Raw genomic sequence first — 20,246 nt, 5'->3', positions numbered from 1 at the left:
ATTCGTTTGAAAAATTAAGGATGTTCGACAGTAGATATGAAAAGGGGAGAAAAACATGTTCATCTCCTATGTTTAGAAATGGACATTTTAGTCCTCGATCTATTTGCTCAATCCCCAATTTTTGCAATTGCTCTCCACGTCGCCAGATAACTTTCTAGTTTTTGATCTTATAAATTGTCACTTGGTATAAAAAATTATTGAAAAAACAAAATATTAATTAAGTCAATGTTTCGTCTCTATTTTTTAAAATTCATTTTTCTTCAAACATGGCTTATGGGACCTGTAAATTTTGTCAATTATTTAATCATATATTTCATCAATTTTATCAAAATTTACCAAAAATCTAAATTTTAGTTAAATCATCTGGAGCTATATAAGAAACGTTAATTAATTTGGACTTTGGAGTACGATGGGGTAGCGAAAACCAAGGATTGGGGGCCAGCAAACGGCGCGGGGCAGGTCCTCAGATCTACCGATCAATTTATATATAGCATGTTTGGTACACATTAATGTAAAAATGAGAATGAAAAATATAGTCGTTATGGGCTCTACACAAGAAATAGAAATTCAAATTTGGTGACTTGATATGATGGATAACGATCATATATTTCATTTTAATAAAGAAAAAATGAGAAACAAACAGGGACATAAGTTATTTAGAATTATTTAAAGTAATCAATTAAGAATACATGACAATTTTGAAATCACATTATTTTCCTACATAAATCTACTCTTACTATTGCATTTAAATAATTTAAATAACTTGACTATATTGACACCCTAGCTCCCAGACCATGGGGCTTATTTGACTGATGACTAATTGTGTCTTATTGCAATTTGAATGATGCAAAACAAATGTTGAATTGATGAATTAGGGACTGTTGATACTTTGAATTAGTCATGTCGGACTGGTTTATTAATTATTCATATATTGTAACATAATGTAATGTCGTTGTAGACTAAGTCCTGTTTGGTTCATATTTTAATTTGAGTCAAAGTCAAACAATCAATTTTAATCACATCTTTCATGAGTCCCACAACTTTTCGACCATACATTTCAAATTTTTTTATCAAAATTTACTAAAAATCTAATTTTAATCCCCCATCGAACACCTTCTAAATTATTTAAAGCAATAAATTTGATGACCTAGAAACTACGTTGATAATTTGAAGTTGACATGTCGGACTGATTTATATGTCGCTCTTGTATTCTAATATAATACTATGCCGTTATAGACTTGGGGTTGTGGTTGGGGTTGTGGCAACAAAATTGAATATTATTATTTTGATTTTTTTACCCCTTTTTAAACAAATTCAATGGCTTTAACCTTACAAAATAAAAAAGACTTGGACCCACAATTTCTTTAAGAAAAATGCAAAATAGAATTGGGATTATAAATTTAACAGAGAAAAGCTGAAAGGCTTGTAGCATAAATAGCACCAATTGAAGATTATCAAACATATAAGATTTGCTAAATTACATTTTATTTGTAATTTTTACTTTTGTATTCTTTTTTTTTTTTTTCATTTCCATTGCATTTTGTTGTGCTTTTGGTTTTTCAAGATACGTATAAACTAAACCTTACTATTTTTCAACTACAGACCCATTCAATTTCTTATTCTTCGTAAATCCTTCCAGTCAACATTCAAAACTGGTATTCAAGAAATATTCAAGTCATACATTCTCATTTTTCTCATGCAATTTAAAAAATATATATATCCTTACCACAGACATATCAAGTCCTATTCCATTAGCTTCTTAACAATTTATCTACGCTTTTTCCAGATAATGAGGGCTCCAAATGTTATTGTAACTGTAATAGCATTGCTTTTCCTCCTAAGTATTAAACCGTACGAATGTAGTCGAATTCTAGACGACGAAGAAAAAGAATGGATGAAAAGTGAACAACATCTTCTATTACCATCTTTGCAGGGTGGCACTCCCACACCGAATAGTTGCACCTACGTACCCGGTGGTGGTGGCCGCCCATGCAGAAGCACCATCAGCGAGAAAAATTATGCAGGCCATGTTATGGCTCCTCCTCCGCCGCCGCCGCCGCCTTTGCCAACACCACCACCACCTCCGTCTCTTGTTACGAATGCATATCCAAGCCAAATGATTCAATTCGGGGTGGCTGCTGAAGATCGTAAATGAAGATAACAATATTACTTTGAAGACCTTAACAACAATTTTAACCAAATTTTCTCAACATGTTGAGAACCCAGAATGGGATTTTTATTTTTTATTTTTTCATTTTTGTTGGGATAAAAAAGGAAAACTATTGAAAAAACAAACAACTCATTTATTTCTCCAGCGACTAGTAATTGAATATTAAAAACTTATTTAAAATTAGGGATTATCACAATAATGTAGTATTTATTATATTTAATATTATGCATTACATTTACAATATTAATAACATTCTTTTAATGTTTTTTAAACAATTAAAAAATAATTGATAAATTCACCAACTAAAAATCAAAGCTCAACTCAAAGCTAAAATTTTCAAACAAATTCATGTAAAATTTTATAAGAGCATTACTGAGCCAAATAGAGAGATACCAATATAGAGCAACACATTCTCATTTTCTATACGCAAATCTCTATGCTATGCATCGACTATGAGACATTCCCATTATACAAAATGGACATACATCGATGATCAAATCTTACATGTTCGACTCTATCATTTCAAGAGAGAAGCAGCTAACTTCTCCTTCAACTGATCTGCAGAGCCGCTCTGTGTTTGAATGGAGAATGTGTGAACTACCTCAGCCTCGTCGGATATGGACACATCACACTGTTGCGCGGTTACTTGATGCTCTCTCAACGCCATTACAACCCCCGATATGGGGTGAGAATCCAGTGGGTAACTTAACTTTACAACTGCATCTTCATGCCTAGCTTGAAAATCAATTTCTGGGATAGCATACCACTTTTGGTTGTTAATCACCATCTCTTTCTCTGATTCCCAGATCCTTATCTTCGTCTCAAGATCTGTGATGTAGGCTATCGCATCTCCAAGCAGAGACGCTTTGTCCATCTTGGAGACATTCGGGACAACGGCTCTTAAAGCATAAAACTGCTGGTTAAGCTTCTCGCGTCTCTGTCTTTCGGCTTCCACGTGATTTAACGGTTCTTTCCTTCCGTCGGCCGGCTTCCGACCCCTCTTTTTAGGTTTCTGAACTTCAGGCACAATAGACAAATCCTTTTGAGTCTGTGAATTTGGTTGCCCAACGACTTCCTGGTTTATATGTGGAGACTGTCTTGCTTCACCATCATCAATTTGATGCCCATTTGATGAGTTTACACGTACTTGGCTACTACTTCCTAATGTCTGTATACTATGTGACTCCGAAGGAAAACCAGAAATATCTTCCACATTCGGAGAAGAACTAATACTGATTGGACCTGATTCGAATCCTTCTAGACTTAATTCTTGCCCAAATAATTTTGGAAATGTTTTTGCCTGTGTCAAATTTGGTTTCCCAAACATAGATTTCACTAATTCCATCACATACTTATCCTCGGGAATTGACTTTCTGGAACCGATCTCCACGACTCCTGATATAGTTGGAACAAACACTAATGTCTCAAAATTAGCAGATTTTGCTAGATACGACCTCAACTGATAATATTCTAAACAACTTTTCTCATCAGAAACCCAAATCGATCCGCCAGAATTAAATGACTCAGAAGGAATGAATGGCCTATCCAAGGGGAATACAAAGTACATTGATGTGAGATAAAACATTGTAAAATCAGAAACCTGATTTAGCTTAGGCACAACGTTTTCATCTTCTGATCGTCCTAAACTAGCACGAATCTTCTGAAGCACTAGTTTTTTCCTATATTCTTCTGCTAAATTTTGATTCTTGGTACCATTTCCATCTTTATCTTCACCTTCCTTCGGTTCTCCACAATGTCCATCACCCCAAATCAAGGCCGGTTTACCGGATCTCGATTCTGAAACTTGCCAGTAAATGGCATAAGTCCAATCCGACCCTTCAAGAATCCGGCATAGCCCCTGATGCACTCCTAAATCTCCACCTGATACAGTGAACTCCGACAACACCTTATTTGAAGCGGACCAAACAATATACTCAACACATTCACTCCCTAATACACTCTCCACCATAGCCTTCTCCTCTTCATTTAACCAGAATTTATCCCCCATCTTTCAACAACTTAGAAAACTAGTTTCCTCAAGTAAAATTAGACAAATTCTAGCACAGGAGTTTTCGCAAAAAATCAACAACCCCAATTCTATAACCTATTCAGAGCATAATTTCATACTCAAAAATGAAGAAGAAGAACAACAAAATTCAGGATGAATAATTAATACTACGCTTGAGGTTCAGTAAAAAACAACCCATTCAATCTTTAGGTTACCTTCAAACAGAAAATTTTGAAAAATGGGAAATCCCCTAAAAAAATTCTTTTATAAATACCCCCATTAAAGAATCTTGGATTTTGGGAACAAACTCAGAAAAACACAATCTGGAATTTCAGAAACTTAGATTCACACTAAAAGAAGTGTTGAGCAAGTTTTTCAAAAAATTGTACCCACTAAATTAAAATTTAAAAAAAAAAAGAAGAAGGATAAGAACACTAATGGACCACCAAAACTAAAATTTCAGATTCGTATGATCTGTTAAATCACAGAAACGTGAGAATTCAGACATATATAAGGAAATTAAAGGCGTGCTCGAGTAGAATTTTACGTAACAAATACCTTAAAATTAAATTGGGGTTCATGAATCTTTCCATGAAATTGAATTTGCTCGTGTTTCACATGAATTCAACAGATTCAGAAATTCATCCTTATTGCACTGTTACGTGATGCAAATATATCATCTCGCCCTTTTCCTCATGTAGCAAGTTTACGCGTCCCACTTTTCGATCTGGTACATGCATGTTGACCGTAAATGTCATATATCTAAACGATAAAAAGGTAGAACCGACCTTGGGTCCCATCGTCCCATCCCTAAAACATCACGAGGGAGGTAAATCGCTGCAGATCAAATAACAAAGGTTTGTCCATGCACTAGTGTCTACAAAGAGTCCAATTTCATATCTCAAGAATTGAACCCTCATATTGCGACTATCAACAAAGTTGAAACTATCTCACTTCTATCATTTGTACCACTAGGTTACGCCGCGGGAGTCATGTCATCTAAAAGATATTTGTATTTCGAAGTGACATAATAGTACACATTCTCGGTACTTCTTAGGGATGACAGTGGGTCGAGTCGAGTCGAGCCGACTCGGCTCGTTAACCCATGAGCTTGACTCGGGCTGGTGGCGAGCCGAGCTCGTGGCTCGTTTTTCATGAGCCGAGTTCGGGCTCGGTTCGTTGCTCGTGGGCGAGCTCGGCTAGGCCCACGAGCTCGTGGGCCAAGCCGAGTGGAGCCCACGAGCGGCTTGCGAGCTCGTGAATTTATTATTTTTTTTTTTGCAAATTTTATTAATAAAATTTTATTTTTTTCCACATTTTTGGACGAGCTAACTCGTGGGCTCGGCCCACGAGCCGCTCGGCTCATTGGACGGGACCTCCTGCTCGGCTCGAGCTCGGGCTCGTCATTTGACAAGCCCGAGCAGCCCACGAGCCGAGCTTTGACGAGCTGAGCCGGCTCGGCCCAATTGAGAGGGGCAATTTTTAAAATGGCTGGATAATTGACTCAATTTTCCACAATGGCGTTTTCTATAAGAAATACTATTTTACCCTTACTATAATTATTTGCAAGATATATCTTATATCTTTAAGGATTTATTAATCAGGACTTATATCTATATTTTTCAATCTTTCAAACACCTTTAAATATTCTTTGTATTTTAGTAGTTTTTCAAAAATCCTAGGCTGACCTTTCTTGATTATATATCCTCGAACTAATCCTTCTGAAATTTCTTCTTGTATATCTCTATGTTTAGTTATAATATCCTTTATCTTTCTTATCTCTTTACTAGTTCCTACAGAATCAAATCCTATATTATTTTTACAATTATAATTTATATCTTTATATATTTCTTCAATTTTTTCTTTGCCAACAGGAAATATATTTTCAGACTTTTCAGCTAATTTAAATAAAAACGAAACATCTTGGTCATCTAAAAATAATATGAGATTATTATCATTATTAGAAATAGATGTAGATGCTTGTGAATTGTTCATCAGAATAATTAAAGCATAAGCATGTAAGAATAAGTAAATAACTTACAGTAATCAAATAAAAGTAAACACGTTTTCCCTCCAGTATACTTTTATAGATGCTTTGCATGTACTTAATCAATCTTCTGAATCAAGTAAAGATTAAAATATTTTTTGAAATCATTTGGGTCCACAACTGCTTCCGCAAAAGGTTTTTCAATTAAGGTTGCATTTCTCACTCTAGAGAACTAGCCGTGTTTCCACAGACGTTATCTCACAATATCCAGAGTCTCTGTTTTCACCTCTATCCAAACTCTTTTCGGAATCAAGTTCCTACTTGGAACGAAATTTTAAAAGATAACTCACACACAAGGTACTACAATTTTGTTAGAAAATTGTCTTTTCCCCTAAACCATTCTTCAAAGACGGGTACTTTGGCATGGCTAACATCCATTCAAAATCAATGTTTTGAAATCTTTTAAAATTTCTATCTATACTGCCGAGGAATCATGAGAATTTTAACGAAATCCTTTTATGAAAGCTTTGTTGAACATAGCAAATTTTACTTTGATATTCATAAACTGAAATAGTACATACTTACAATCTATATTTACATACCTTTAGTACTCACCTTATGAAGTTTAGAATTCCATAAGTGATTACCTTATTACACGCTTTACTATCTTCAAGCTATTTAATATATTTCTGAATGCAAGTGGTGTATACAGATTACAAAAGATATCTCTCTAAGATGTGTTTCCTCCGAGTGTTTAAGAGATAAGTTATTTCGAGATGTCCTCCTTCTTCCTCCTTGCCTCCTTTTATAGAAGCCTTTAGGAATCTTATCTTGACAGGTGTTTTTCTCCTTTCTTTGTTGGGTAACTAGGTCATCTTATCTCCACCGATTTTTCCATTATCTTCTTGCTAAGTGGACCTCTCCTTTTGAAATTATATGCTTTATCTTTTGAGTTTGTCTGCCACTTGTGACAAATGGTGGGGAATAGTCACAATTATGGAAACTTTTCTTGCACTATCTTTTGTCTTTTAGTAGTCACAGTTTTTCTTTAATAAATTTCTTTATTAAAGTAGTGATAAATGGCTACTTTTGTCACCATCATTTTTCCATTTTCGAATCAAAGAATTCTGCAGGGAATTCTTCACTATTAAGAGATGCTTGACTCATATCTTTAACAACACAGTATTCACAATGGTGATCACTGTAGTTCCAGAGTAATTTGCATAGTTCTTTAGCCATATCTTCTGATCTATGCACTTGGTTAGAAATAATTGCAGATAATAAATGATCGAGATAATAAATATCTTCTTCCTTGGTAGCCATCCTTGCATTAGAATAGATAATATGATCTTCAGATGGATAAACCCATATTTTTTCTTTCTTAGTAATTATCTGAGTTACATGTTCAAATATCTCTTTGTACCCTTTTACTCTTCTGTAGGGCATCATATTTAGAATATCTTGATATCCATTTTTAACAACCTTTTGATTGGTTGGTAAAAAATGTTGATTTGTAAGTTCCATTTTTATCACATGGAACGATGGATGCATATATTCAAGAACGGAATCCCATTCCATGGTTGCTAAATGGAATCTGATATATATATTTGTTGTCTTGACGACTTCAGTATATCTTTTAACAGCTTTCCTGATGTTTTCTGGAAGCTGAGCTATCCCTTTGAGATCTTTGCTAGGATATATACAAAGTATATTTCCTATCTCAAAATAATTTCGTACCCAGTTGGTTGGTGCTCCTTGATAAAAATTTATCTTGTTGTATTTTGAATAATGGAGAGTCTTCATCCACTTTCCAATCTCCAGATACCAATCTGATAAAATATTGAAAATAACAATAAAGAGTGTTACTTCTTCATGATTATCTTTTCTAGGAATTTTTGTTTCATGGCATATCTTGACAATATCTTTTGGATCTATCCTTTCAATAGAAAGTTTAGATTGAGTTTGGTTCTGTGAATAACTACTTTCTCTTTTGATATCTTGAATATCTTTATTACTAGTAATAGGTTCAAGTTTTCCCTGTGAAGGGGTTCCTATTACCTTCTTTTCTTTCCCTTTATCCTCGGGGAGAGCACTAGTATTCACAAGTCCCTGCAAAGGGATACTAGATTTGGTACAAGTAACTTCTGCCTCAAGGGCTATATTTTTTCCTCGAAGGCTATCTTGAATATTTTGAATTTGTGTTTCCAAATAGGAAACTTTTATCTCAAGTATTTGGACTTTCATCCTTAATTGTTCTAGCTCCATCCCTGCTAAGATAATCAGGAAGAAAGTTAGTTTTACCTTTTATATATTCAATATCAAATTTGAAATATGAAAACCAAATTTGTATTCTAATAATATATCTATTGGCAATAGAAGGATCAACATTATTTTTCAAAATGCTTTAACTTGAGTATTATCAGTTCTAATCAAGAACTTCTTTGGTAATAGATAATCTTCATATTTCTAAACTCCTCTTTTTACAGCAATGAGTTCTTTCCTGTTCGTCTCATATCTTGTTTCAACTTCTTTGAATGTTCCTGATATATAATCTGCAAGTATCTCAGGACAAGAACAATTCTTTTCACATTTATATTCTTTATGATTCTTTTTAACCTTTAATACTGCTCCCCAGTAATTATCTGAAGCATCAGTTTCAAGAATAAATAAATCTTCTTCTTGTGGTATTACAAGTTTAGGCAATACCTTTAACTTTTCTTTTACTTTCCTTATATTTTCACAATCTTGTTATTCCCAAGACCACATTATATTTTTTCTTAATTTTGGAAGAAAATAATTTTTCAATTTGGCACAATTTTCAATGAATCCTTCAGCATAATTTAATATACCAAGGAAGTTTTGTAATTGCTTTTTATCTTTGATTTCTTCAGAAAATTCTTGAACTTTTTCTCCAATATGAGATTGCAATTGCAATTGCAATTCTCCTTCTTTTATAAATAATCCTAAAAATTCTATTTCTATTCTAGCTATCTCAGCTTTCTTTTGAGAAAGTGTAATACCATATTTTTTAATAATATAACAAAATTTCTCAAGATGTTCAATATGTTCATCAATATTATTTGAATGAATAAGTAAATCATATACATATGCAATAAAGAAATGAGTAATTGGTTTGATTACCTCATCCATTCTTCTTTGGAACATTTGTGGTGCATTTTTCAACCCAAATGACATTACATTCCATTTGTATTGTCCTAAAGGATTGGGGGTACTAAATGCAGTTAGTAGTTTACTTTCTTCTGTAAGCATGATTTGTCAAAACCCTGACTTACAATCAAATTTTGAAAATATCTTTTTGTTCTTTACTTGTTTAATAAGGGTGTCCTTATTTGGCAAGTAGTATCCATCAAATTTAGTAACATCATTTAATTTTTTGTAATTTATCACTATTATAGATTTTCCTCTTTTTATCTCACTATGTTTTATAACCATAAAGGCTGGGCTGCTATGTGGACTTTTACTAGGCCTAATTAACTTGGCTTCTAGCAATTCTTTTATCTGGTCTTTAAATTCCTTTTGATCATCAACACTATATTTCATGGGTTTGACTCTAACAATAGTGTCTGGATTGGTTAATTCTATTTTTGCCTTAACTTTGTCTGTATTCCATTTTTCTAATGGATTTTCAGAATATGTTTCAGAAATTTCTTTTTTCAGTTTTTCAATCCTTTTTGCTATTGTCATTTTTAAGACTGTAACTGGTTTAAATTTTTCTGTACTCCAACATCCACCACGCTGGGTTGAGGAACTCTGATGGTTTATATCTGTATATATTATTGTAACAGTTTTATTTATTTTTGGTGTAAATATTTTATGTGCACAAGGTGTTGTGAACATATATTTATTAATATATTGTGTAAATGGTACATATTTTAATAGGAAATTTTGTCCTAATAAAATCTCACATCCAATTGTGGTTGACATGTATATTGTATCAACAAATACTTCTCTAAAGGAAATTAGAAAAGGTACTTGCATAGCATATTTGCTGTATATTATCTTATTTTCACATACTGTTGTAGCGGTGACTATCTTTTTTGAATTGTATATCCAGTATTCAGATAGTAGTACATTTGGTAAGCATAAACTTATTGTACTTCCTGTATCTAAGTAAGCGTGAAATTTAATTCTACAATAGCTTTTTATATTAAGTGTAATTTCAATATATGGACTCATGGGATTAGTACTTATTACTCTTTCCATGATAACAATGATTTCATATTTTCATTTATTCTTGATATGATGATTGGGTTATCATCAAGTATTATTTTTAAATATCCTTGACAGATTTTATAAAGACTATATTTTTCAAGAAAGTTCATTTCTAATAGAATAGGTGAACGATCTACTCCATATAATTCATCTTTATATAGAATTATTTCTTTAGTATATTCTTTCTGATCATTTCCTATAAGTATAAGAGGGAACTTAACATATTTTATTATTTCAAGATTATTTCCTGAATAGTCCTTAAATATATATGGTTCTGATATTTCAAAGTCTATTAAATGACTAACAAATTTAGCATTTACATGTTTTTTAACTGCTCCAGTATCTATGAGGACAAGAAGATTCTTCTTATATCCTTCTTGATTTACATATCTTGTCTTAATGTAATATTGCGAACTTGATGGTTCAACAATACTTAAATTCTTAAGACTGCTTATCCTAAAGTCTTGTTTAGAGGGAAATTTTGTAATAAGATTATCTCCTTCTAAGCTGACACTATTTCTTCTTATTAATTTTCCTTCGAAATTAATTTCTTTAGCTTGTTTATGAAAATCAAGCATTATTTGTTCTGGTATAGTGACTTCATGTTCTTGGTATTTCCTAGGAGGTATATATTGTGCTAATTCCTCAAAATCTTTATGTATGATAATGTCATCAGTTATCTTTTTTAGGTTGTTATGATGGCTAGTACTAAAAGCAAAAATTGATTTTATACTTATACTAATAGCCTTACTTCTTCATAACATTTTTAAGTTTCCAATTCTATAATATAGATTGAAACTTTGGTCAATATTTTCATCATTTAACGATATTGCATAATTTGGTTTTACTGTAAATATTATTTTCTGATAGACTAAGTTTCCTACGATTGTTCCTAATAGAGCATCTATAGGATCTTGTAAGATTCTATTGTCCATACAGTATATTTCTATTGGTATGTTCATACCTTCTCTAAAGAATCATTTTACCATTATCTGGACTCCTTCTATTTCAATACATTTTAATTTGTTTCTTACATTTTCTGGGATTTTGAATAACTTTTGTTTTACCCATTCTTTTGTAATTATAGGAATTCTTGTTTTTCCTATAGTATCTTCTATATTGATAGACATTTCTTTATAATTCATACTTACAATTGTTTTATTTACTCTTGGTAAAATTTCTAAGAATCCTTGATGGAATACATCGTTTTCTTGTAGGTCTAATATCTTCTTAGTGATTCCTGTGTATTTTTTAATATCAAAGGTAAATTCTTGATTTCTAGCTTCTATAGAGTTTTCAACTTCTTCAGTTGTTTCTATTTCTATTTCTAAATGTTGTATCTCCTGATTCATATATACTATCTCCTCATAATCTTCTTCTAATGAGAATGTATTTAATTCATAAATGCTACTGCATTCACTACTTAGATCTTCAAAATATTCAATTGGTTCTATGTCACTATCTTCTTGAAATTTTTCATAAATTCTAAGAGTTTTTATATTTCGTCTATCTTTCTTTTTAGGACATTGAGGGGCAATGTGACCTTCTTTATTACAAATAAAACATCTACATTTTTTAATATTTCTTGGTTTAAATTTCTTATTCCAATTTCTTTTCTTGAAATATTTTTTGTGTGGTTTAAAATTTCTTTTCTTGAATTTTTTATAGTTTTTGAATTTTCTTTTATATTTCTTATACGGTTTATATTTCTTCTTATGCCATCCAAATTGTTCAACTTGACCAATATCTTTGTAACAACATAATGAATTTTTTCTTATTTTATATGCTTTTTTTATTTTCTAAAGCTTCTCTGCACCACATACCTATCATTCTTTTTGTAAATTCAATCCTACTTCTAAAACTATCTATTTTTATTCCTTCCTCTTCTCCTAGAGGTAATAATTTTTCATGTTCTTTTAATAACTTAATTCCTCATGAGAATGGTAATTTCGTAAAATAAGATCTTAATATAGGTTTATTTTCTTGATAATCTCCTTGGTTTAATATATAGTAATTTCTTCAAATTTACAAGTATATCTTTCTAATTTACACATATCACATATCTTTAAATTTTTCATTGCTATCATTCCTTGATTATATTCATCTTGTTTTCTTTTTTCATCATTAGAAGTATACTTATCTCCTAATAATTCTGTTCTTAAAATTTTTCAAACCTTTTTAATATCTCCTGTATATTTTGTTCATTTAAAGTATTCCTATTATCTAATACCTCAGTTCTACCTGCTCCATACTTTATCCTTCCTTTAATAGTTTCTGGTAATTTTCTCCACTATTCAGAAACAATTCTTCTGAATGTATGTTCGATAAATCCAAAAGTTGTATATGTTTCCCATTTATTAAATTGTATTGCTAAATCTGTGATTTTCATCCATGTTTCAATTGCTTTATTTTTATCTACATAGTCTAGATCTAACCATACTCCTGTTGTGTGGATTGGTTCATTATAAAATTTCATTGGGTTTATTTCTTTTATGGACTGTTTTCTTACATTTTCAGTGTATCTTTTCTGTGTTTTCTATATTGGTAAATACCACCCTTATTAGGTACCATAAGGATAATCTTGTTCTTCATCACTACTGAATTCTACTTTTATATTCTGACTTGAAGATTGATTAGTATTCATCTTTGTATTTTCCATTTTTTCAGTTAATTCTTCTAACTGTTTTTTATATTCTTCATACTCTTCACCTGTAGATTCTAAGAATTTTTGTTCTATCTTCTACATCTGTAATCATATATTGTTTTTCTTCATGTTTTTTCGCTTTATTATTTTCCTTTTGTATTATCCTAAAATCTTTAGGTGGATTAATTATAATCCTATTTTTTCTTTTAAAATTTTTATCTAAAAGAGCGTTTCCTACTTGTAGATTATATTCTAGATTTTCTAATCTTTTGTGTATATCCTCAAAACTTTCATTTGTGGTGTTTTTAGGTAAATAGGGATAACTAGATTTTTTATGTTTTTCAATCTTTTTCAAAAATTCTTCAATTATATTTTCTTCATCTACTATATTCATCATAATTTTTGGTTCGTAACATGGCTCTGATACTATTTCTTCGGAGTGTGCAGCGGAGGGGTTTATATTTTTGAGCAAATTAAAATTTTCATAAGTAGTTAAAATATCACAATAGAATTTATAAAATTCACTATTTTTTATTAAAATTTTTTCTTTAATAATTATATTTAGTTCTCTAATTCTTCTTCTCAGGTTAAGAATTAGTTTATATATATCATTTTCTGTTTTGATTGTACTATAATCTATAGAAATATTTTTTTTTTAATTTTGGATCTAAATATTCTGTGAAGAATCCTTTCAGATCTTCTTTTAAATAATTTAATTCATTTTCTGTTGCGTTTTTTAGATCAATAAAATTTTGTATAATATTTGGGGTTAAATTTATTAAAGATTTTTTATCTATATTTCTTTGAGGACCTAATTGAAGGTTTTTATACATTGTAGTGGCTTTGGTTGCAATTTCACAATAAGGGGTATTTTTGGAAAAGTTATTGTTCAAAGGCTATTATTCAAATATTTATATTTTTTGGTCTAATCTTACAAAACTCCCTTTTTATTTAGGCTATCAAGAGGTATTTCCTCCAATTGACATCCCTAGTACTTCTAGCCTATGTTTGTCTCGTCTAGTCATGACTCACAACTACTATTCACGATTTGATAGTATAGTACTTTATTGATTTTTTTTCATCGTATTTCACGAACGTACCACTCGATAAGTTGGCTAATTTCATGTTTGGACGATAGATAGTGGAAATAGTATTAAAATATAAAAAAAAAATGAAAGTTTATATACTATTTTTACGGAATCATAGCTAACATTACATGCTAAAGTATAATCGAGTTGAGCCGTATTCACATGAGAATATTGTACATTAAATAATTTTTCACGATCACTTTTTGCTTGTATATTTCCATCACATTTTGGACTTTCACATCTTGAGAGTTGAATATTTTAAAGAATGATAAATGAAAAGAGAATTAGGCCACGTTTGGTATTGATTTTGGAGTTCAAGTTCTGATTTTTAAACAACCAGAAGTTATTTTAGATGTTTGATAAATTATATAAAAAAGAATTTAAAAAAAAACTAATTATAGAAGAATTTATATCATCTAACAATATATTTTGAGAAGCAAAAAAAACGGTAGCTTTTCGAAATTTGCTTTTAACTTCTCAGATTATTTATAATTAAAAAGGAAAATTACATGTAACCCTTCTTTTTAAATTCCAATTTCAAAAATCATTTTTAATTATTCCTTTTCAACATTCAGGTGGTAATTACTTTTTTAAGGAAAAAAAAAATACATCACCCATAAACACAATACCCACTCTAATCAATCAAAATCTCTCTCTCTAAAAGGTTCTCCATTTTACCATATCCATTACCCACACAACTCCGGTAGATTCTTTCCATTTCCACCCTTACTTCCACATACAATTCCTCCACCAGCATTACCATCATCCATATATAACGGCATCCCCACCTCGACGGCATCATTCTTCACAATAAACAAATGAAAATCATAATAAATATTATTCGAAGTTTCCTCCATAAATCTAGTAGTAACATAAAGTGAAGAAGAAGTATGATGTAGCTATAAGAAAATAAAGGAATGAATTGCTCCCTTTGCAAAAGGGAGAATAACAAAAACCAGATATATGCTGGAAGAATAATTTTACAGAAAACGCTTTTTCTTGTATATTCAATTGCCTAACAACACACGTATATATACAAGGAGTGAGAATGATCTAGAATATTTACACAAATTGAATTAATTGACTGAAAAGAAAAATGCTATACAATAGAATTTAACAAAAAAAATGTTATGTAACAGAATGGTCTTCAATGACATTTCTACCCTGCATCATCATGCTTCATCTGATGGCTATTTTCTTGTTGATCATCAACTCGTTGCTGCTGACTGTACATTATTTGTGACCCACATTTCAACACCCCCCGCAAGATGGAGAGTAGTTGTCAACAACTCCCATCTTGTTCATGTGCTGATAAAATTGAGAAGAGTTTAGTGACTTTGTTAAAATGTCAGCAACTTGAGAGCTGTTACTAAGATATTTAGTAATTATGCTTCCTTCCTAAATTTTGTCCCGTATCAAATGGCAATCCAATTCAATGTGTTTAGTTCTTTTATGGAAAACTGGGTTGGCTGCTATGCGGAGAGCAGATTTGTTATCACAGAACAAGAGAACAGCCTGTGGATGATTGATTTTCAAGTCTTGAAATAAATACCTAAGCCAAGTGAGCTCACAACATACATTTGCCATTGCTCTATACTCTGCTTCTGCTGAAGATCTGGATACTGTGCTTTGCTTCTTTGATTTCCAAGATATTAAGGATCTTCCAAGCATCACGCAATATCCTGTTACACTTCTTCGTGAATCTGGACAAGCCCCCCAGCCTGGATCACTATAGGCATTAAGTTGCAGATCTGAATTAACAGGGAACAGCAGTCCTTGTCCTGGTGCTCCTTTTATGTACCTTAATACTTTATTAGCAGCATTGAGATGGGAAGTCCGAGGAGAGCTCATGAATTGACTTAGTAGTTGTACTGAGTATGAGAGGTCTAGTTTGGTTATAGTTAAATACAATAACCTCCCAACAAGTTTTCTGTACATACTTGGATCAGGAAGAGGCTCTCCATCCATCTTAGAAATCTTCACATTTTGATCTAAAGGTATCTTTGTTGGCACGCATCCTATCATTCCCGAGTCTGTCAGTATGTCTAAAGCATATTTTCATTGGCAAATATGAATACCTTTATCAGACCTTGCTACCTCTATTCCCAAAAAAATATTTTAGAGTGTCCAAATCTTTGATCTTGAATCTCCTGTCAAGCAAGACCTTGAGACAGTTAATGCTATCAATACAATTACTGGCCACTATTATGTCATTTACATACACGAGGATAGCAGTAAAAGAAACCTTGTTCAATGATGAAGGTTGAGAGCTTGGAGTACCATTGTCAGGATGCTTGTTTTAGCCCATACAAGCTCTTTAACAGCCTGCATACCTTTGAGTGCTTCGCAGCAGGATGGCCAGGAGGCATCTCCATGTATACTTCTTCATCCAGATCCCCATGTAGGAATACATTATTTACATCAAATTGATGTAAATGCCATCCTTTTACAGCTGCAACAGCAAGTAATGTCCTAACGGTCACCATCTTTACTACAGGTGAAAACGTCTCATGGTAGTCCAATCCCTCCTGCTGTGTATATCCTTTTGTCACAAGCCTGGCTTTGTACCTTTCAAAAGTACCATTTGCCCTATACTTCACCTTATACACCCACTTATAGGCAATAGATTTCTTGTTAGGAGGCAATTCTGTGACAATCCATGTGTTATTCATCTCAAGAGCTGCAATTTCATCATTCATGGCTTTACACTAGTCAAGTGAGGTTAATGCTTCTTGATATGTGTTAGGCTCAATGTGTGTGGTTATGGAAGTTATGAATGCTTTGTGATTATTTGACAATCTATGATTTGATATAGTAGCGTTGATGGGAAAAGAGTTACCTGGAATGTGAGAACCTTTGTCCTTGTCCAACTTTTGTGATGGATGAAATGAGGCATGCTGACAGATATAATCCTCAAGGTAAGTGGGAGTTTTCTTGATTTTTGAGGATCTACGTGTTGGTTAATAGCTGGTCATCATGTCTTCGGGCAATTCTTGTTCAACTTCTTGAAAATCTGGTGAGATAGTTGACCTTACAGGGTAGCTGTTTGGCTCATGAAGTGAGGAGTTTTCAGTCTCAGTCCTTCCTGTTATTACTTCATCAGTGCTGTTTGTAAGGAGGAAAGGAATAGGGTTTTCTGTTTCAATGTTATCAAGAATAGGTTGTGATGATCTTATGTTAGCATTTTCAGATGCAATGTAGTCTTTGTAAGGAAATTTGTCTTCATAAAACACTACATCTCTTGAGATAAATGTTCTTTTGGATTCAAGATCAAGGAGCTTGTACCCTTTATCCCAAAAGGATATCCTAAAAACACACACCTCCTAGCTCTTGGCTCAAACTTAGTTCTATGATTGGCCAAGGTTGAAGCAAAAACAAGGCATCCAAAGACTTTAAGATGTGAGTAGTTTGGCTTGTGTTTGAATAGCATTTCAAAAGGAGTTTTGTTTTCAAGCAAAGGCGAAGGTGTTCTGTTTATCAAATATATTGAAGTGAGAATGCAATCACTCCAGTACTTCATGGGGATAGCACTTTGGATTTTTAGGGCTCTTGCAACATTAAGAATATGCTGGTGTTTCCTTTCTACTATTGCATTTTGTTGTGGTGTTTCAACACACGTTTTTTGGTGTACAATTTCCCTTTTATGGTAGTATTCTTTCATTTCAAATTCTCCCCCATTGTCTGTTTTAATCACCTTTACTTGTGACTGGAATTGAGTGTTTATTAAAGTACAAAAACCTTGCAAAGTTGCAGCAACATCTGATTTAGCTTTTAACATATAGACCCATGTACACTTGCTGAAATCATCAACTATAGATAGGAAATATTTGAATCCATCATGGCTAGTTACAGTGCAAGGACCCCAAAGGTCACAATGTATGAGATCAAAGGTTCTCATAGTTTTATGATGACTGACAGAAAATGGCAATATATGCATCTTAGCCATAGGACACACAGAACAAGGTTCCTTGGTGAGCTTAGGGATGTAATTGATACTTAACAAATCTAAGCTAGATTGAGATGGATGTCCAAGCCTATAGTGCCAGAGATCAAAGTCCTTGTTATTGCTGAGAATAGATGCTGACATAGAAGTTCTATTTGTGATAAGATTAAGGGCTTCTGTTAAAGCTGAAGGAGGAATTTGAGATTGCTGCAAATGATATAAGCATTGCCTCACTTCACCCATCCCAATCATTTTCCAAGCCAAATTGTCCTGCAAAAAAATATTTTTCAGATAGGAATCTTAGACAACATTTAGAAGTTTGTGTCAACTTTCTAGCTGATATTAAGTTGAATGAAAAGAATGGAACACAAAGTACATTGTTTAAAATGATCTTTTCTGTGACTTTTACAGTTCCTATGTGTGTGACATTAACTAGATCACCATTTGGAAGGAAGACAGAATAAGACACTTTAGCTTGAATGTTGCTGTAAAGTGAAGTACAGCAGACCATGTGGTCTGTTGCTCCTGTGTCGATTATCCATGGTGTGTTAGGGTCCTTACCAATACTAGGTTTGATGTCATAGGCTGATAAGCAAGACGAGATACCAGGAAGTTTGGAAGCTTGTGTGTCTGCAGGGGGTGTGTTAGGGAGGCATTTACTATTTTGTGAGTGCAGTAAAGCCAAGAGTTGAGTATGCTGCTCCTGAGTGAATGTCACTTGATTATCATTGCTGTTATCTCCTTTTCCCTGTAGGGAAACAAGATTAGAACAGACCTTGGCTCCTCCATATAACCTGTGTCCATGGGGGTATCCATGAATCTTATAGTATTTGTCCACAAAGTGTCGTGTCATGTGGCAGTGGCTACAAGTGGATTTGTTGGGAATGGCCTTGGTGCGTCTCTCTAGTGAATGTCCAGGCACCTTGCAAATGGTGCAGTAGTACTTTCTCTGTCCCATCCCATTCAGCCTTGTGACATTAGGGAAGTTTCCTTTGGTTGCAAAAACCATAGAATCAGGTACAGAAGCATCAGTTGAGATTTGTCTTCTTTTCTCCTCTTGCCTCATTCAAAGTGGGAAAATGCTTGATCAGCAGGATTGGGCCTTGATTTCCTTATATGAATCATTCAACCCCATCAAAAACTTCATTACCCAATCTCTTTGTTGGTTCTCAACGGCAGATTTAAAACCTCCACAAGTGCAATTGGGAATGGACTCATAATTCATCAATTCATCAAGGAGTGTCTTATATTTTGAGAAATACACACTTACAATGTCTTCGTTTTGCATTACGGTAGCAATGGACTGTTTTACTTCATAAATTCTTAGGGCATTTTGTTGTCCTAACTGATGCTCCAGGTCCAGCCAGAGTTGGCGAGCCGTGTTAGCATAAAGTGTACGAGATTTAATATCAATGGACATAGTGTTTTGTAGCCAAGCAATTACTATATCGTTGCAACGTAGCCAATGTTCCATCAAAGAATTATTGGAATATGCTGGCTCACGAAGGCTTCCATCGATGAAGCCGAGTTTGTTTTTAATTCGAAGCACCCTTTTGATAGACCTTGCCCAAGCATAATAGTTGGTGTTGTCAAGCACATGAGTGACTAATATTGCCCCTGAATTGTCGTTTCCCCCAATATAGTAGGGACTGCAAGAATGGGTATGATCATTTGGATTTGGATTGTGATGAATGTTTAACATTGGGTTGGTGTTGCCGTTCTGCCCAGTGCTTGTATTTGGATTTGTTGCTTCCATGGTGCTCAGACTTTCAGCCATATCTTGGCTCTGATACCATATAAGAAAATAAAGGAATGAATTGCTCCCTTTGCAAAAGGGAGAATAACAAAAACCAGATATATGCTGGAAGAATAATTTTACTGAAAATGCTCTCTTGTATATTCAATTGCTCAACAACACACGTATATATACAGGGAGTGTGAAGGATCTAGAATATTTACACAAATTGAATTAATTGACTGAAAAGAAAAATGCTATACAACAGAATTTAACAAAAAAAAATGTTATGTAACAGAATGGTCTTCAATGACATTTCTACCCTGCATCATCATGCTTCATCTAATGGCTATTTTCTTGTTGATCATCAACTCGTTGCTGCTGACTGTACGTTATTTGTGACCCACATTTCAACAGTAGCAGATCTGCATTAGGTGT

At 33.0% G+C, this 20,246-nt stretch overlaps 2 protein-coding genes across 2 annotated transcripts; both read right to left on the bottom strand.

The window, feature by feature from the left end:
- Positions 1-2,491: 2,491 nt before the first annotated feature.
- Positions 2,492-4,921, bottom strand: LOC111391416 (transcription factor bHLH3-like). The gene has a single exon (XM_023016633.1). It carries the CDS (start codon positions 4,176-4,178, stop codon positions 2,688-2,690), a length of 1,491 nt encoding a protein of 496 aa, XP_022872401.1. The 5' UTR covers positions 4,179-4,921; the 3' UTR covers positions 2,492-2,687.
- Positions 4,922-19,160: 14,239 nt separating this feature from the next.
- Positions 19,161-19,850, bottom strand: LOC111391432. The gene has a single exon (XM_023016650.1). It carries the CDS (start codon positions 19,848-19,850, stop codon positions 19,161-19,163), a length of 690 nt encoding a protein of 229 aa, XP_022872418.1.
- Positions 19,851-20,246: the final 396 nt, after the last annotated feature.

This window comes from Olea europaea, unplaced genomic scaffold (assembly GCF_002742605.1).
Source record: "Olea europaea var. sylvestris unplaced genomic scaffold, O_europaea_v1 scaffold792, whole genome shotgun sequence".
Classification (NCBI taxonomy): Eukaryota; Viridiplantae; Streptophyta; class Magnoliopsida; order Lamiales; family Oleaceae; genus Olea; species Olea europaea.
Note: the sequence above shows the minus strand (reverse complement) of the source record. Positions and strands in the feature narration are given on the sequence as shown.